The 19,224-nt window shown below is 36.8% G+C and overlaps 1 protein-coding gene across 8 annotated transcripts in view; it reads left to right on the top strand.

Annotated features, from left to right (window-relative positions):
* The window catches only part of SCN1A (sodium voltage-gated channel alpha subunit 1), a 147,588-nt gene extending 134,492 nt beyond the window's left edge, over positions 1–13,096 (top strand). For all 8 annotated transcript variants that reach the window (XM_023623071.2, XM_070241983.1, XM_070241985.1 and 5 more), the window contains exons 23-27: positions 1,912–1,965; positions 3,557–3,694; positions 5,579–5,683; positions 7,496–7,766; positions 9,850–13,096. In XM_023623071.2, the coding sequence (XP_023478839.1) occupies positions 1,912–1,965; positions 3,557–3,694; positions 5,579–5,683; positions 7,496–7,766; positions 9,850–11,027 (1,746 nt within the window). In that variant the 3' untranslated portion in view covers positions 11,028–13,096. The remainder of the gene's footprint in view (positions 1–1,911; positions 1,966–3,556; positions 3,695–5,578; positions 5,684–7,495; positions 7,767–9,849) is intronic.
* Positions 13,097–19,224: the final 6,128 nt, after the last annotated feature.

Here is a 19,224-nt window from a genome sequence, read left to right as displayed (position 1 = left end):
CAGCTGTTCTCGCCTCAAATGAACTTTCGGTACAATTTACTTCAGTCTATTTCATCTAAATATTCATTTTTTCCACTCCTGGGTCTCTAAGCCTGATTTACCCAAAAGAAAAGTAGTTTATACAAATGCAAAAGATGATGGTCCTTTAAACATTTGCATTTGATGCTGCTTTTGGCTACAGCTGCCTCGGCAACAGAGCAATGGATAAAAACAGAGTCCAGATCGTCTGAAAAACATTGTAAAAATACCGCTCTATTTTGGCCACTAAAAACTCAACTTAAGCACATGTACACACACACACACACACACATACACACCCACAAAGCTGTGTAAGTTCTTCCCTTGTGGTTCTACAGAGTCTTTAAGGCAGAAATCTATTTCGGTTCACCAGGGTTCTGTTTTCAATTGTTCCACCAGGAGACTAACGAAGCAGGCAAACCTGCACTGGTCAAATCCCTCTTGCATCTCTTTCAGAGGTGTCTGTACTACGATTTCTTTACAAGTTCTTTCTGCCTTCTTGTTGGAAATTCTCATTTCTCTTGTAGATATTTCCAACTTACTCTGAATGCTCGTGCAATTAAAATAAATTTTAAAAATCTGGCAAGTACAATTTCTTTAAATATTATAGTAGACACAAGATGATATTTCCTTAGGCATTTATCCTAACCCTTCACTAATAATCACACTTGTAAATATCACTAAAGCATATCACTTCCTCCGTAAAGTTAAGAAAAGGAAAATGGAAAATTTCAAGCAATCCCTTAAAATGCTAAGTGATTCTGAAAATATAGGGTGAAGATCCTGCATGAAGCCATTATATTCTGCTACTAAAAAACCCTAAAGTACTGATTTGTATTTGGCTTTAGACAGAAACAGCTCTCTGTTTATTAGTAATTCATTGAAACGGTTCCTTGAATCACTTTTTTCTGTTCCTGTATCTAGTATGTAACGGACATTTTCTATCTTGACCTCAGCCATTGACACATTCAACACTCCCCTCTTTCATGTACAAAACAACTTCTACTTTCTAGCTAAGAATCGTTGCTTTCTCTTCACTGCTATCACCTGCGCCCTTCCTTGCTTTCTTGCCATGACATCCACCACTTCACCAGTGTTAGTGTTATAAAAACAAAGAGGTGTTGGGATACACATGCTGAAAGCTTTGTAGGCTGGCCCACTAGCTAAGGAACAATCATCTTAGGCCCACAGGTCTCAAAATTCATGTTCTAGGACAAATAACAAGTTATTATAAGTTATTAGACTTGGGATCCTTCTTGAATCTGTGAATGTCAAATATCTACTTACTATTTTCCACTTTTCTTACCCATATTAACTCACTCTCATCAAAATTACAGAGAAGAATGTGGAGTATAGGATTATTTCTGGATATTATGCTTCAAAATTCTTTTAAAAATAGTGGCAACTCTGTCTTTCTGTTTACCTGTATGATTCTTAGAGTGTTAGAATCAGGAGAAATCTTAAACTTTCAGTCACTTTGCTCACCTTGCAGATAGATTTCAGCAGATGATCATCAGATCTAAGTTGTCATTGTTTTGCTCCTACAGACATTGCCAAATGTGTTGGCATTTGTATACTTTCTAAAAGTACTTTACCAAATTTTGATAGCCCTTTAAACTGTGTGATTCCATTAACCCTGAAGGATTAAGACGTATTTGTGAGTTGATTATCAGGCCGGAGGATATATCAATTGACCATTTTGTTCATGATGTGTTCTAGAAATGAAAAGACTTACTGAGATATTATGTTGGTCCAAAATTCATGCAAGATTTGTTTTGAAATGTCTTTCAAAAATACTCTTTTAAAAAAAAACATATCAGTAACAATATTTATTAAACATCAGGTATGAATTACTTTTACTCTAAAGTAAAACATGCATGTCCTTTTTCATAGGCTACATTTAAAGGATGGATGGATATAATGTATGCAGCAGTTGATTCTAGAAATGTAAGTATGTCTTATATTCTAAGCCCTTTTATAAGATTGATTAAATGCTAAAATTAATTCAGCAGAGCATGGAAGCTGAGTGGAATGACTCTACAATGATTAAAAAAAGGAATAATATGACAAATTAATATTCTGATACAGTAATGCTTGTTAGAAAGATCTTACTAATATAAAGCAAAACAAATTATTTTGTAAGTCAAACTAAAGTAACATTCATATATTTAATAACTAACAAATATACTTCTATTAAATATTTTTCTATTTTGTTTCCTTTTTATCTACTAATTATACAAGCAGTAATAATTTTGGTGTGCTAGAGCATATGTGGAGAAATATATGATTGCCACCAGTAGTTGAAATGTATATTTACCCTCCATATTGGACAGTATGAAAAGTTAGGGATGTTGTCTAGGCAGCCTTAGATGTCTATAATGATCCCTTTCAAATCCATTCTTTTATATGATTTTAGCATCCATAAATTTACTGGAGCCTTTACTGATGCTGTTATCACTTCTGTGACCAACAGTTTCCTTTAACTTTTTATCACCAAAGTAAAGACCTAGTTTTTTAGATTTCTCCTACAACAGCCTCTTTCAGGCTTCAAGATGAGAACTAAAATCCATGAGCTTTCCAACTCTGCTCTTCAAAACTTTGTAAAATTTCAGTCTTTATCTTTCCATTCTGAAATCCCCTCTGTTTAGTCTATCATCATAAAGAATAGCCTCTGTCCCTGTGATCCTTAACTGACCTGATGGAGCTCGCGTTTATCTTTCTTGATATGCACTTGTCATAAGTGGCTTCAGTTTTATGTCGAGTGCCTTCCTGATATCCTCCAGAGTTGAGTTATTTCTCTTGGTTGCTTATTATTGTGTTCTGTGCCTTTGGTTAGTTTTTAACTCCATTGTCTTTAAAAGGACATGAATCTATGAGGGCACTATCTGTAGTGACTTCTTTACCTCTTTACTAAGTGATAAGTGATAGCTCAATGCTTATTTACTATAAGTACAATCTAGTGACTAAATTATCAATTGAGGATTTATACGATGGAGTGTCTAATTATGTCTACTCAATCTGAAAAATTCAATGAATGTTGTAATGTTAAAGGTCTGATGCCAAACATCTAAATGAATAATTCTTGTTTGCTAAATAAATTCATGCAGACAAAAATGATTCTTTCTAAACATAGTTTATACTTATTTGGTGAAGTATAAATTTTTCACTAATAGTTTTTAAATTATTAGAATTCTGCGTCTTAAAACATTGCCAAATTTGGCACAGAGCTGTCTAAATAGCAAGATATTAGGTGTATTTACAATTACAAAAAATAAATTCTGAAGTCATAAAAATATATTTTTCACATGAAAACACCCCATTTTTCACATGAAAAATTACCCTAAAGGCTAATTTCAGAGAAGTTTTTTAGAGGTAGCTGATTCAGAGAAAAAAGAAAAGTATTTTCAAAATACTTTTTGAAAAAAAAAAGTGCTTCAATATTACTAAGAATTTTCTTTTCTATTCTCATGAAAAAGCACCAGTGACTTCCAGCGTCAAAATGTATTGTGATGTTTTACAAAATATTCTCCTTTGGTAGGTGGAACTCCAGCCTAAGTATGAGGAAAGTCTATACATGTATCTTTACTTTGTTATTTTCATCATCTTTGGGTCCTTCTTCACCTTGAACCTGTTTATTGGTGTCATCATAGATAATTTCAACCAGCAAAAGAAAAAGATAAGTATTTCTAATATTTTTCCTCCTACTAAGATGATAAAATTATTTAAAGTGTTTTCTCCACCAAATGACTACTTTAATTCAGAAACCAAATGGGAGTATACATTAAAATCGATTTTTGCATCCTCCCCTTCTGCCTTCCACTGCCCATCTCTTCCAGGGCATAGAAAGCCAAGAATCACTGTGTTCCATATTCCTGTACATAGACTCTTCTTTTTTTTTTTCTTTTTAAATCAGGGACCACATTTTATGTCTTTTGAAAGAGAATAATTAGAAAAGAAAGAATCCAGGCATATGCTCCTTTCCCAAAGTCAACTTATTGTTTTATCCGTACAATTCTTCTCCTGAAAACATATCTTCCAGTTAAAACTTTTAGAATCTTTGCAATAAATTAGGCATGCGATGTAAGCTTCTTCTAGGCTTTCTTCACTTTTTTCCCCTTCACTGGTTCCTTTTATATATTCCCGCTTCTTTCTCCCTAATATTTAATTATAAACTACCATTTCTAGTCTTGAATTGGACAGCCTTTTATTTTATTAATTATCATTTATAAAGCCCATTTCATCATCCCAATTATATATGCACATTATAGAAAATATAGAAAGTAAAGAAATATCATTACTTGAGAGGAACCACTATTCACATTCTGTTTTTCTAGTCAAACTTTTTCTACACATATTCCTGTTATTGAAGCTATTTTATCCATAATTACATATTCTCTTTTTGACTTAAGTATTTTCCCATTTTAAGTCTTCATGTGTACATGTCATAATTTACTTAACCATTTCCCAACAAATTGATGATTTATGTTGTTTCTAATCACTAATGATTTAAATAGTACCATGTCAAAAGTCTTCATGCCAAAAAAAAAGTCTTTAATTATTTTCTTAAGTAAATTCCTAGGTTAAAGTATTTTGCTTCCCCAAAATAATACATCCACTCATACTTCTGATAACAGTGTAGAGACGTCCGCAGGTCACTGCTGCTTCACTGGCATCCACCAGGCTCTGTTTCTTAACACATACTTGACATTTGATAAACTAAAATTGTATTTAATTTTCATGTCTAGTAGGTTTCAACATGCTTTCCAGTGCTTTTTTGCCATTTGTATTTCTTCCTTTGTGTACTGCTCCCTCATCTCATTTACTCAGCATGTTTTGTTAATATGTAGCAAGTGATTTCATTGTATGAGACTCTTCCAGCTTAGAACATTCCTGCTACATCTCCCTTTATTGTTACTAACGTTATTGTATAATCAATCTCAGGCTCTTTCTCTCCCCTTATCAGCCTGAGTTCCAATCTTCTGTACCTACTGGCCTGTCACATACCTGCCATACTTACAATTTCTGATTTATCCTGTAACACTTCTACCAACTCACCCAGCTTTCTTTCTATCCTTTTGCTCCAGTTCTTGGCAGAGTGAAAGTGGCTTTTTATGAGTAACTCTAAACCATCTTGCAATATACATACTCTAACTGTTTGCTATATTTGAATAAGAAAACATTGTCTTTAACTTCAGTAAGGCAGTATGTATAGTGTAGGGAACCAAGTATTTAGGGCCTCAGCAAACCAAATTTTACCACTCACTGAGTTTATGATCTTGGGTAAAAATATTTAACCTCTCAATTTCTGGGGTTTTTTTCCTCCATAAAATAATAACGAAAATAATAAAGTCAACTTTGGAAGACTGTGAAAATTAAATAAGGTTATATTACTTAAAAAGTCCTTTTAATTTTTCAAATTTAAAATCCCAGGCACAATTATGTTAATTGGAGGAATTTTGCATTTCCTTTTTTAACTGTCACTTTCCTATTTTAACATTGGTTGAAAAATTATGTGCAAAGGGACACAGTTTTAACCAGTTTTGATATTTCTTTTCTATACTTTGGAGGTCAAGACATCTTTATGACAGAAGAACAGAAGAAATACTATAATGCAATGAAAAAATTAGGATCAAAAAAGCCACAAAAGCCTATACCTCGACCTGGAGTAAGAAATACCAAATGATATGGGAAAAAATATACAAAAACAAAAACTTGCATGGGTTTTCTCACAGAAGAGATAGCAGCTAACATTTCCAGCAGCAAAGATCTCTTCCACTTTTAGAGCATCATTAATTCATATCTTTTATGGTAAAGGTAAAAATTTTGTAAGAAGAGAGAGACCAAAAAGAAAAAGAAGAAATAGAAAATGCACCCCTATCTTAAAGGGATTTAAAACCACACAGCCAGAATCCAATCTAAATGCAAAGGACACATACACAATGTGACGAGCACAAGAAAAAACTGATCAGATAACTCAAGAATTGTTACTGAGCAGTGATAGCGAAAGGAGTAAACCTTTGGAAGGGGTTAAAATACATGCAGTTTTCAGGGGCCGGCCGGGTGGCGCAGCGGTTAAGGTCGCCCGTTCCGCTTCTCGACCGCCCAGAGTTTGCCGGCTGGGATCCCGGGTGCGGACATGGCACCACTTGGCACACCATGCTGTGGTAGGCGTCCCACATATAAACTAGAGGAAGATGGGCACGGATGTTAGCTCAGGGCCAGGCTTCCTCAGCAAAAAGAGGAGGACTGCAGTAGTAAGCTCAGAGCTAATCTTCCTCAAAAAAAATGCAGTTTTCCCGCTCAGTTAACAAATGGATGAAGTTCTGAGTGAAATAACACCTTACTTCCATTTTATTTTTCATTAGAGGTACTGAGTGTTCCGGAGGAGGAAGAAATTCTAGTATTTACTGTTCATATATATGGCTATAAACTTAGAAATTACTAACGTCTATAGAAGTCAGAGTCCATAAATAAAATTCATGATGACAAATAACAATTCTCATGTTTCCATGATGAACTAACCAAACAACTGCTGTGAAATGGATAAGCCCTATCTCACACTGTATTGATTGTTATGATGACGATTTATGATGTTAAAATAATTCCGGGGTGCCTTGGGGAGCAGAATACTAGTGAACATTCATATTGTGCTAGCCAACAACTGTCTTCTTAAAAATGATGAGTAATATGTACTTTCCTTTCTTAAACCTTAGCACTAAAAATAGAAATGAGTCAACTGTGTAGGAAAATAGTAAGATAGAAGATATCCTTAGAATTCCTCAGTGGCCTAGAGAAATGAGCCAGATAATTGCCTGCAGTGACTGACAGTGAAAGAACTGGGGAGCAGAACCACACATCAGTGACAAGAGATGTGAATTTTTGACATCAAAGCATAACGAATATCATTCTGGTCTAATTATCCCTGTGTAGGCTCAGCATTCTGTGTCTGACGGATGTCAGCAAAGACTGATGGGAGAGCATCCATACTGCCATACCTGGGCTTTAAATGCATAATGTTGTAGGTGTGTCCTGGAAACCCCAGGTTCCCTTAACAATTCTTTGAGAATAACACAAATGTATTATTAATACATACTGTATTTTGAAACGGCTGCATGGTCCAACTGATCGTGGGAAATTCTGGTAAAACAAACTTAAGCAGGTTCCTGAACTTCTCATAATCTTAATATGTTAATATGCATGTTGTGCCTCTGAGATAAGTGTATAGCATGCAGCGTTTCTTATCAGAAATCCCCTTTTGACAAGGGATTGTTATTCTCTGGAATGCACTTTGGTAGATAGCAATTAGATAACTAAATTTAAAAATATAGCGTGCTGTAAACCATTTTTCACAAAATTCAGGACCAGTGCTTACTACGTACAATACTAGAGAGTCAATTAATGCAGAAAGTACTTATGTAGATGTTAATGTGTACAGGAAAACTCCTCTGTTGCTAAAAGCATTTCTGTTTCTCTACAGAACAAATTTCAAGGAATGGTCTTTGACTTTGTAACCAGACAAGTTTTTGACATAAGCATCATGATTCTCATCTGTCTTAACATGGTCACAATGATGGTAGAAACAGATGACCAGAGTGAATATGTGACTAACATTTTGTCACGCATCAACCTGGTGTTCATTGTGCTGTTCACTGGAGAGTGTGTACTGAAGCTCATCTCTCTCCGCCATTATTATTTTACCATAGGCTGGAATATTTTTGATTTTGTGGTTGTCATTCTCTCCATTGTAGGTAAGAAGTATTTCAATTCTCTTAAGTTAAGCCCAATAAAAGTAAAAGTTGGAACAATCAAGTTTAAACTAGAGGTCATCCCACCACTCAGAGATAACCACTGAGAAAATTTTGATGTATTTCATTCAGGTGTGTTTGTTTTTCTTACCAAATGAGGTGCCTGTTATATACACAGTATTGTATCCTATTCTATCCATTTTAGACTAGGTGTATCATTTGTCAATATAGTAGAGTCTCATTCATTTGAACTAGAAATATGCTATTAATTAAGAAAAAATCTTTTTGACATGTTGAGATTGAATAGCTTACACAATATCTAGATGTCTCTGTTGAGAAGAAGACTAGAAATTTGGGCTGAAGAGATTTTGCAACAGAGATATAGATGTGGAGTCACCAGCATGTAGATTGGAGTAGAAGCTGGTGGTAAAATAAGGAAAAGCAGAGAATAAAGATAAGAACAAAATGTTAGCAAATGTAGATGGTAAGTTCTTTAAGCATATCAGGTAGAGATTTTCTGAATTACCTTGATATGGATTTATAGTAATGATGGACAAGGGAAATGAGGCAGCATGGGACACCGTTTCATCAGTCATACACTTCAAAGTTTGGAACGTACAACAGGTCACATGAGCAATAGCTCATCTCATACAACTCTCGCTCCAGTGAAGTGAAGTCTGTCTGTGGACCTGAAATATTCATGGTTTCCTAAACTGGATGATATGGCTCAGCCAATATTTTGCCATCTAATATGGGGAACTTTGTTGGGCAGATTGTCATGCCATTCCCCCACTGAAGAAACTGGTCTTATATCCAACTCATATGTTGTATGTATCCTTTGATTCCCACACTAAGCTGTGGTGTCATCATTAGTGGATAGGGTACTAAGGTTGCATTCACCTCTATTCTTTCTCTCTATCATTCTCTCTCTCCCTCTGTCTCATACACACACACAAACAAACACACACACACACACACTTACTTAGTCTTACTTATTCTTCACAGAATGAGGCAGTGTAAGTCAAAGGCTCTTGGTTACTTGAGCTGCTTCAGTTCAATCATTATTTCATTATTTAAAAGGTAAATGGAGAAAGAAGCTTAAAAGAAGAAGGCTGAGAGACCAATGTCAGACACAGGAGACCAGAAAGAGCATCAGCTTAGATCCTTTTAGAAATGCACCACAGCATATGCAAATGTATAAGAATATTATAGTGGAAGCTTAGGGAAGAGTCAAGTTCGTGGAGAGATGAAAATAGCATTAAAAACTGCGGAGAGTTTTAGATGAGTAAGAACTGAATACAACATATATGACTTGGCAATTTCACAAAAAATAATTCTATTCTTATAAACACGTACTTATACTGTTGGCCATTGGTGTTCAGACAGACTTGAGCATTCTTAACTATTTTTTTAGACTCAGTCTTGGGATTTTATGTAAGCTAAAAATAGACTATAGACATCCCTCAGAGACAAAAAGTACTGTAAAATCCTTATTGCATAGAATATTGCCTTAGTCAGCTCAGACTGCCATAACAAATTACTGCAGACTGAGCGGCTTAAACAACAGAAAATATATTTTCTCCCAGTTCTGAGGCTGGAAGTCCAAGAGCAAGGTGCCAGCAGGGTGGGATTCTGATGAGAGCTCTCTTCCTGGCTGGTAGACTGCTGCCTTCTCACTATGTGCTCACATGGCAGGGGAAGAAAGAGAGAGCAAGCTCTTTAGTACATTATTCCTATCATGAGGGCTCCATCCTCATGACCTCATCTAAACCTAGTTATCTCCCAAAAGCCCTATCTCCAAATACCCTCACATGGGGAAGTTAGAGCTTTAGCATATGAATTTGAGGGGGACACAATTTAGTCCCCCTCAAATATCAAATATCGAGTTGAATTTAATTCTGAATGTCAAAATTAAGGTATATTGATAACATCTATTATACACAACTATATATATGTATGTCAAATTTAAGATTACATAACTGAATTTCAGTACTCTGAACTTTACCTTGACGCCTTAACAGAAATGTAAGTATTATTTTAATGGATCACTTCTTCACTGGTTGGTACTCTCAATTTTTATCCATAGGCATGTTTCTGGCTGAGCTGATAGAAAAATATTTTGTGTCCCCGACCCTGTTCCGAGTGATCCGTCTTGCCAGGATTGGCCGAATCCTACGTCTGATCAAAGGGGCCAAGGGGATCCGCACGCTGCTCTTTGCTCTGATGATGTCCCTCCCTGCGTTGTTTAACATCGGCCTCCTGCTCTTCCTGGTCATGTTCATCTACGCCATCTTTGGAATGTCCAACTTTGCCTATGTTAAGAGGGAAGTTGGAATTGATGACATGTTCAACTTTGAGACCTTTGGCAACAGCATGATCTGCCTGTTCCAAATTACCACCTCTGCTGGCTGGGATGGATTGCTAGCACCTATTCTCAACAGTAAACCACCCGATTGTGACCCTAATAAAGTTAATCCTGGAAGCTCAGTTAAGGGAGACTGTGGGAACCCATCTGTTGGGATTTTCTTTTTCGTCAGTTACATCATCATATCATTTCTGGTTGTGGTGAACATGTACATCGCCGTCATCCTGGAGAACTTCAGTGTTGCTACTGAGGAAAGTGCAGAGCCCCTGAGTGAGGATGACTTTGAGATGTTCTACGAGGTCTGGGAGAAGTTTGATCCTGACGCGACCCAGTTCATGGAATTTGAAAAACTATCTCAGTTTGCAGCTGCTCTTGAACCCCCCCTCAATCTGCCACAACCGAACAAACTTCAGCTCATTGCCATGGATTTGCCCATGGTAAGTGGTGACCGAATCCACTGTCTTGACATCTTATTTGCTTTTACGAAGCGGGTTCTGGGAGAGAGTGGAGAGATGGATGCTCTTCGAATACAGATGGAAGAGCGATTCATGGCTTCCAATCCATCAAAGGTCTCCTATCAGCCAATAACTACAACTTTGAAACGAAAACAAGAGGAGGTGTCTGCTGTTATTATTCAACGTGCTTACAGGCGCCACCTTTTAAAGCGAACTGTAAAACAAGCTTCATTTACATATAATAAAAATAAAATCAAAGGTGGGGCTAATCTTCTTGTAAAAGAAGACATGATAATTGACAGAATAAATGAAAACTCTATTACAGAAAAAACTGATCTGACCATGTCCACAGCAGCTTGTCCACCCTCCTATGATCGGGTAACAAAGCCAATCGTGGAAAAACATGAGCAAGAAGGCAAAGATGAAAAAGCCAAAGGGAAATAAATAAGAATATTTGGGCAACAAATTGTTTACAGCCTGTGAAGGTGATGTGTTTTTGTCAACAGAACTCCTCTAGGAGGTCAATGCCAAACTGACTGTTTTTACACAAAACTACTTAAGGTCAGTGCCTACAATAAGACAGTGACCCCTTGTCGGAAAACTGTGACTCTGTGTAAAGGGGAGATGACCTAGACAGGAGGTTACTGTTCTCACTACCAGCTGACACTGCTGAAGACGAGACGAAATGGCTACTCAGACTGTAGGGACCAGTTCAAAGGGGTGCAAACCTATAATCTGGGGGTTAACATGAAACACTTTAGTCTAGTAATTGTATCCACTCTTTGCATTTCAACTGCCACATTTGTCACATTTTTACAAAATCTGTTAGTGGATTCATCTTTTTTTTATCCATATATTGTTTATTATATGTGACTATTTTTGTAAATGGGGTTTCTGTTGGGAAATAGACTAAAGGGCCTCTTTCACACGTATGCTACTGGGGGTTATGGCAAATTGCATGGCCCTCCCATCTACACAAAGACGTGGTTTGCATGAGGGCATGCTACACTTAGAGATCATGCATGAAAAAAAGTCACAAGGAAAACAATGAGTTCTTAAATTCCATTCGTGTTTCTGGGAGGGGTAATTACGTGATAATTGGAGGTGCTTTGCTGATCTTGTTTTGTCAAATCCAGCCCCTAGACCAAGTAGATCATTTTTGGGGGGTAGGTCATTAAATCTTAGCAGCTGCAAATTTCATTCAAATGTCTGGAGTCATAAATGTTATGTTTCTGTTTATTGTAGTTAAAAAGAAAAATTGAATAATGAGCACTGGTTCCCCCCAAAGACTGAATTGACCAAAAGAACCCTTTATAAATTTCTGCTTAATCCTGCACTTTGTTTAGCCATCTTCAGCTCAGCAAGGTTGACACTGTACATGTTAATAAAATGCTATTTATTATGTAAATAGTCATTTTACCCTGTGGTGCACGTTTGAGCAAACAAATAATGACCCAAGCACAGTATTTATTGCATCAAATATGTTCCACGAGAAATGTAGAGTGCAAGCTTTACACAGGTAATATAATGTATTCTGTACCATTATAGATAGTTTGGATCCTATCAATGCATGTTTATATGACCATGCTGCTGTATCTGGTTTCTCCCATCGCTCAGAATCTCATTTATGAGAAACCATATGTCAGTGGTAAAGTCAAGGAAATTGTTCAACAGATCTCATTTATTTAAGTCATTAAGCAATAGTTTGCAGCACTTTAACAGCTTTTCGGTTATTTTTAAATTTTAAGTGGATAACATATGGTGTATAGCCAGACTGTACAGACACGTTAAAAAAAAAAAAGATACTGCTTAACCTGTTAAAAATGTGTTTAGAATTTTATAAGCAAATATAAATACTGTAAAAAGTCATTTTATTTTATTTTTCAGCATTATGTACATAAATATGAAGAGGAAATTATCTTCAGGTTGATATCACAATCACTTTTCTTACTTTCTGTCCATAGCACTTTTTCATGGAAGAAATTTACTAAATAAGAAATGAAAACAAGACGGGGTAGTTGTAGATTTCTGCTTTTTTATTACATTTGCTAATTTTAGATTATTTCATAATTTTAAGGGGCAAAATTGGTTGACAACTCACATCCAAATTATGTTTTGCAATTGGAAAAGGGTATAAAATTTTATTTACATTTTTAGTAGTGTCTGCGCTGATTGAAGGTAGTGCTTATTTTTCATTTTCGTCCTTTTTTTCCTAATTTCTATTTATGTTTTCATTTCTTTGGAGTCATGCTGCTGTAGATTGATCTAAGTATGATGTGGATTTCACAATTTTTTTTTCCACAAGAACAGAGAGTAGTGAACTTACATAGTCAATTACATCAGGACATTTTTTGTTTCTTACAGAAGCAAACCATAGGCTCCCCTTTTTCTTAAAACTACTTAGATAAACTGTATTCGTGGACTGCATGCTGGAAAATGCTACTATTACCCTAAATGATGCTAACCAACATTAAAAATGTGCAAAACTAATAAAGATTACATTTTTTATTTTATTGTTTGCCCAGTTACTTTTTGTTAACAGAGTTTTAGAACAAGATGAAGATTTTTTATTCTACCAGTTGCGGGAGAAGGGGAGCTAAACACACACACATACACACACATGCACACACACACACACACAAAGGGTCTGTCCACGTGGGTTGACAGCAAGAAAACCTGGGGTAGAAATGGGACTGAGGAGAATGACCTCCCAGAGGCTACAAGCAGTAGGGTATGATCTCTGTTAGGAGAAGGAACTAATGCCAGAGCACCAGCTGGTGGTTCCAGACCAAAAAGAAGTATGGCAACCAGAGCAATCGTAGATGGCCACTTAAGGTACTAAAAGAAGCCCTTAAATCTGTACTAAAAGAATTAACTGTTGCTTGTGTGAGTAGGATATTTTGTTTGCTCCTCTGGAACCACTCCCCATGCTTCTCCACCCTGTTTTGTGTGAGGGTGATTTTATGCATTGCATCAATGGGCTCTCTTTCCCTCACGCTCCCAATTGGTTTGGCCAATGAAAATTCCCAGCAGGAAAGCACCAGGGGAAGAAGAGTGAAATTGGGTATTTATTCCCCAGTTCCTTCTTTGCTGGCTTGCTCCGGGTTGGCAGTGGCTGCATTCAAGGGAAAGTCAGACTTCCCATCAGACCACCCCCTCCTACCATGGAAGAAGAGCTGCTTTCTCAGAGAGCATCACTCCCCCTCTTGCTTCCATTAGATCTGTGGCTGCACTTGGAGTGCTTGCTTATTCTTCGCAGCTTTCCCCTGACCTTCCTGACACCCCGTCATGAAAACATTCTCTGTTGCCTCATTTCAGCATGCCATCAGTCTCCTGCTTGGATGATACAGAGATTAAATAGCTTGTGAAAGTGGGCAAGAGGCTAAGATTTGTCTTGGGTCAGCATGGAGGCTTAATCTAACTGGCTTTGGCTGATAGAGAAACAGGAACTAAGGAAATTACCATGAAGTCAAGCGTAGAATTCACAGAGATCAGGGAAATGTTACTGGAGTGGTCCAGACAGTGAACTTGACAGTTGAAAGAAACTTACCTAAATTTCAAAGGAAGGAGAAGCCCTCGTTTGTTATCAGGGTAACACAATCTCAGTCCTGAAGCCAGAAAGGGAACACACTTTGACGGGGAAAAGGAGCAGTCATGCACAGTGCTTCTTCTCTCCTTCTAGAATTACTAACCTGTCTCTTCATAACATCATTGCCCTAAAACAGCATGTGGCTGAAAAGAATTTTCGATTTCCAACTAACATAAGTAAAGATTATAGGAGAATTTCTACAGATTTTTAATATTCCACAACTACATCAGTAATCACGAGTATCTTTTCAGGGAAATGAATTATATGTGTATATGTGTGTATGTGAACATGGACATATAGATAGATGGTGATACAGATATGTGTGTGTCTTTAGGGTAGGAAGGATTTTTTGCTGCTGTTATGTTATTAAAGTGTGTATGTATGTGTATTCACTCTGTCATCTGTTTTGGTGTCCTAGAATTTATGTTTTCTACTCTCGAAATTAGATATACAATCTGTAATTACTTGAAAGTATACTGTATTTTAAATACTATTCTTGTTTCCTGGAAGTCATCTTTCTGAAGAGTCACTTACATGATTACATTCTTTGCCCTGCATGATAACCCTTAGGTTGCTAAAATAATATTTTAGAAGAGATCTGTGGCATAGAGGTTTAAGACCCCAGTATTCGAAGCTAAACAGATCCAAATTGGAGCCTTGTGATCGAAACTCTGGTGATTCTGTCCATATCATAATAGAAGGTGGCTTATTTGCTGTCTGAGCTGGGACCCAGACATTGTGGGTGTAAATCGATAACCCCAAGCAGAGTTCCACAGACTAGCACTCCCATGACAAGGTTTTCGTATGCCTACAGTTAAGCCAGGAAATTAAGAATAACTTCACAAATATTTATAAAGCCAAACATACTCAATTTAAAGAATTTTATTGCAAAAGTGTGTCGTTTAGATTATTTCTTAAAGACTAAAACAATTTTTATGTTAAAATTCTTTTTTAGAAATTATGGTGAGAATAACTGATAGTGGGTTATTTGTTTTAATATTTGGTCAAATTAAAAATTGGCAACCTCATGTTGGTTCTCCCATTTGTATTTTACTGGTACAGGAAATCAAGAGTCTAGGAATCACTGGATAGACAACCACTACTTGATGTCCTAAATTCATGTTTGTATGTGTGTCCCAGAAAGTTCAGATTAGAACTAAACAAACTATATCAAAGATAGCAAATATGTCCTGTAATTTCATATTCTATCATGTGTGCACTGGAATTTCATATTACTAAGTGAGAAAATAAATGTTTCTGAATCACTATGAATTTCTCAAAATATTTGTGATTAAAAAATAGTATTGTTTCACTCAGGTGCAGCTGATAGTACTGTTCTTCCTGGCACATGGAAATATTCTATGAGGTTGTCAATTAACATTGATTCAATTAGTGTGACAGCAAAAGCTCTAGAGGAGGAAAATATTCCAGGCAACCAAGTATTAGTGGGGAAGTTGCATCACCAAGAAATTTGTAACATCATGAGTGGATACTGTGCAATGTCAACTGAGCGCTCAACGTTGCTCAAATCCCTTATGATCCCCTCAGAACACTCCTATTTGCAGATAACTCTGCCTCTTCCCTCACCAAGAAACATGAAGACATTGTCATGAACTTCCTCAACTTCTTTCTTCTCTAATTAAGATATCTGTCTTCCTTCTCTTCTCTCCCCTCTTCTACTCTCTCCACTCCCCTCTTCACCCCTTCTCCTCCTGTCCCTTCCCCTCCCCTCTCCACCACTTTTCCTCCTCTACCCATCTCTCCCTTTTCCCTCCCTTCCCCTCTCTCTCCTCCCCTTCTCTTTCCACTCCCCTCTCTACCCCTTCTTCTCCTCTCCCCTCCCCTCCCCTTTCCCTCACCTCTGTCCGCTTCTCTCCCTTTCCTCTCTCTTTGCTTTCTTTCCTTACCTTTCCCCCACCCCTCCTTCCTTTCTCTTTTCTCCTCTCTCCCTCCCTCACTTCCTTACTTCATATTTTTCCAGAGGCCATTTTCCCCCTTCACTTCTATACATTCTGATACCTTTCTCTTTTATCTTTATTCTCTCCTTCTTGATTGATCCTTTCTGTCTGGCTTTGCACTTTCAATATTGGTCTTCCTGGGGCTGGCCTCGTGGTATAGTGGTTAAGTTTGTGCACTCTGCTTCAGCAGCCAGGTGTTCACAGATTCAGATCCTGGGAGTGGACCTACACACCACTCATCAAGCCATGCTCTGGTGGCGTCCCACATGCACAATAGAGGAAGATTGGCACAGATGTTAGCTCAGGGAGAATCTTCCTCACCAAAAATAAAAATACAAAATAAAAAAATTGGTTTTTCTAATCTTGAAAAATAACTTTGCTCAACTCTGATGCATCTTTATCCACTGTCACATTATCTCATTTCTTTAAAAAATTCCCTTCTAAAATCAGGGTTCTATACTCACCCCCTGCACTCTTGGTTAAAATCAAATGAAATATAGGTCTCAGGTGATATTCATGAGAAAACTTGGCTGTGAATAATCTTGTTGACATAAGCACATTGAGTTTTCAAAATGCTATGCTGGCTCTTATCCTTCTCAATAACATTATGAGGAAAAGACTGGAAAATACTTACAAAAGGTAGATATAGGAACAAAGAACACTATCTATGTGAAGCAAAGCTGTACATGCTGTGTTTGGTTGTCATGAATTACATCTCCTCTATTTAATGTTTACTTAGAGGGACAAGATGTTAATAGAGTTTTTCCCTTGTTAACTGGAGCATTTTTGTTTGCTTCCCAGGAGTGTGGCCTTTATTTATGAGGATATGGAGACCAGAAAGTTCTTAAACTAAAAGTTTCTTTTATAGGAAATTATATTTTAAGTGCAAATTCTTCATGAAAAAATACAGCGTCATAGAAAATTTAATTTGCTCACTAAGCTATTAATGAATTTACTACCCTGTGTTAAACTTGCCACAGTATGTGCAGGTATTTTGTTGGAAAGCTTAAAATACAGGTGTTGTCTTTTTTCTCCAAGCTGTTTGAAATAAATTGCGACTCTAACAGATTCAAATACCAAACCAATGGTGAATCTTATTCTTCCAAAGCACCTTCTCTTTCTCTTTCACGTTCTCAAATCTGGATCCTACCCCCACCAGTCTACAAATAGCCAAATTCAATGATCTTCATTCAGATTTTTGGAATTTGACAATGACAGTCATCATCACCTGCTTCATTAAATTGTATCTTCCTTTGCCTTCCATAAAACTAAACTATTCTACGTCTTTTCTTATATTTTAGACTCTTTGTCTTTAGAGCTTGTTACTTTTTTTCTCTCCTTCTAGATTTAAAGTGCAGCACCAGCCTTTTTGCTCAGTTGGTGCTGCAATTCCAGCTTTCTGTTGGTCTTTTATACTTGCATATTCGACTGTCACCTTGAACTTAATATGTCCAAAACTGATCTGATCATATTCTATTCCTCTCAGCCACCAACAAAATGAGCCAGAAGTCAACCTGCTTTCCCAATATCTGTTATTGTTTAGGTTCAGCAAAAGAAAAAAGTACAAATTACAGAGTATATAGAGGATCGGATGAGTAACTCCATGGGAGGACACACGGATGATTATAACAGTAAATTCTGATCTGGGTTTTGAAGAACGAGATGGGTAGGGCAGCCCCAACAGCAGAAGTATTATGGAATAGTGGTCAAAAGCCTAGACCACAGAGCCAGATTCCCTGGATTCAAATATCAACTGAACTGCTTACTAGCTGAACGACCTTGAACAGTTTAACCCATCTTTGCCTCAATTTTGTCATCTGTAAAATGGTAATAATAATTCTTATGAGGGTTAAATTAGTTGATAGAAGTAAAGCTTTCAGATCAACAGTTCCAAGCATATAGTAATTATTACATTTGTTTGTCCTGATGATGACGACTAAAGACACATACGGAAATGAGAAACAAGATAGCATGTTGAGAGCATTCACAACAGTTCAATATTGTTGAAGTGAAAAGTGAGCATTGACAGTGACCAAGACACAAGCAAGCACCAGATAATGAAAGGCCCTGAAGGCGTGTAGCGGCTTTGGTTTTACCCTATGGCGATGGAGAACCATTAAGACATTTGTAAAAGAAGTGGAGGCAGCAGTGAAGGTGCTAGAGCAGATTTTGACTTGAAGGAGAGGGAAAAAAAGCAGGGAGGTAATTTAAGAAGCTACTGGGAAAAACAGGCAGTGATGATGAGACATAAGCCTTGACTACCTTCCTCACCTCTCTTTCTACCCACCAAAACCAGCCTATCCTTAAGGGTCAGTGACAGCTTCATTGTTTCTTATTACTGGAAAGGAATTTTCTCTCCTGTGAACTTCTATGAGATTTGACATATATTTCCAAACCTGGACATTCTTGAGAGTGAAGGAGGTGACTATAAATAATTACGCTGGAACAACAGGGATAAACCAGGACTTTACTTGGCAAACCAGGACATAGAATTACCTCCTATATGCCATTTGTTGGGACTTTTACACTGCCTTGATGCAGAGGTTTGGAATATGGGTTTCTTCTTCTCATCACCCTCCTCCTCCACTTCTGCCACAAGAACACACACACAAGATAGTGTCTGATAGGCAGGGACTGGCCTGAAATACTTTGTATCATCTGGAGAGCTTTGCACTCGAGGAGGTTAGCAGATATTTCGTAAATGAGCAAATTAGTTATTTAACTTTTAGCAACAATTGAAATAGTTCTATGTTTAAAAGAGTTATTTACCCATCTAAGACATTTCTCCTTTACTTATATGCTATATTAGAGGGTTGTCATTGTATGCAAGATATATAAAGTAATACAATATCACAAAAGTTACAAATGAAAATTGGCCTTGGTATAATACAGTAACATTAGATATATATGATAAATATTTAAACAGACATATATTACATCCATAAGAGCACATACACCACCTCTTTATTACCTGTAAAGAAATAGACATAGATATAAGTGTAGTTATATATCTACACCTATACAGTGTATATGTATGTATAGAGAGAGATGTATATGTATAGATATATATACATAAATCTTTCCAAGACATAAG

The sequence above is a fragment of the Equus caballus genome, chromosome 18 (assembly GCF_041296265.1).
Source record: "Equus caballus isolate H_3958 breed thoroughbred chromosome 18, TB-T2T, whole genome shotgun sequence".
Taxonomy (NCBI): Eukaryota; Metazoa; Chordata; class Mammalia; order Perissodactyla; family Equidae; genus Equus; species Equus caballus.
This window is presented reverse-complemented; position numbering and strand designations above follow the sequence as displayed.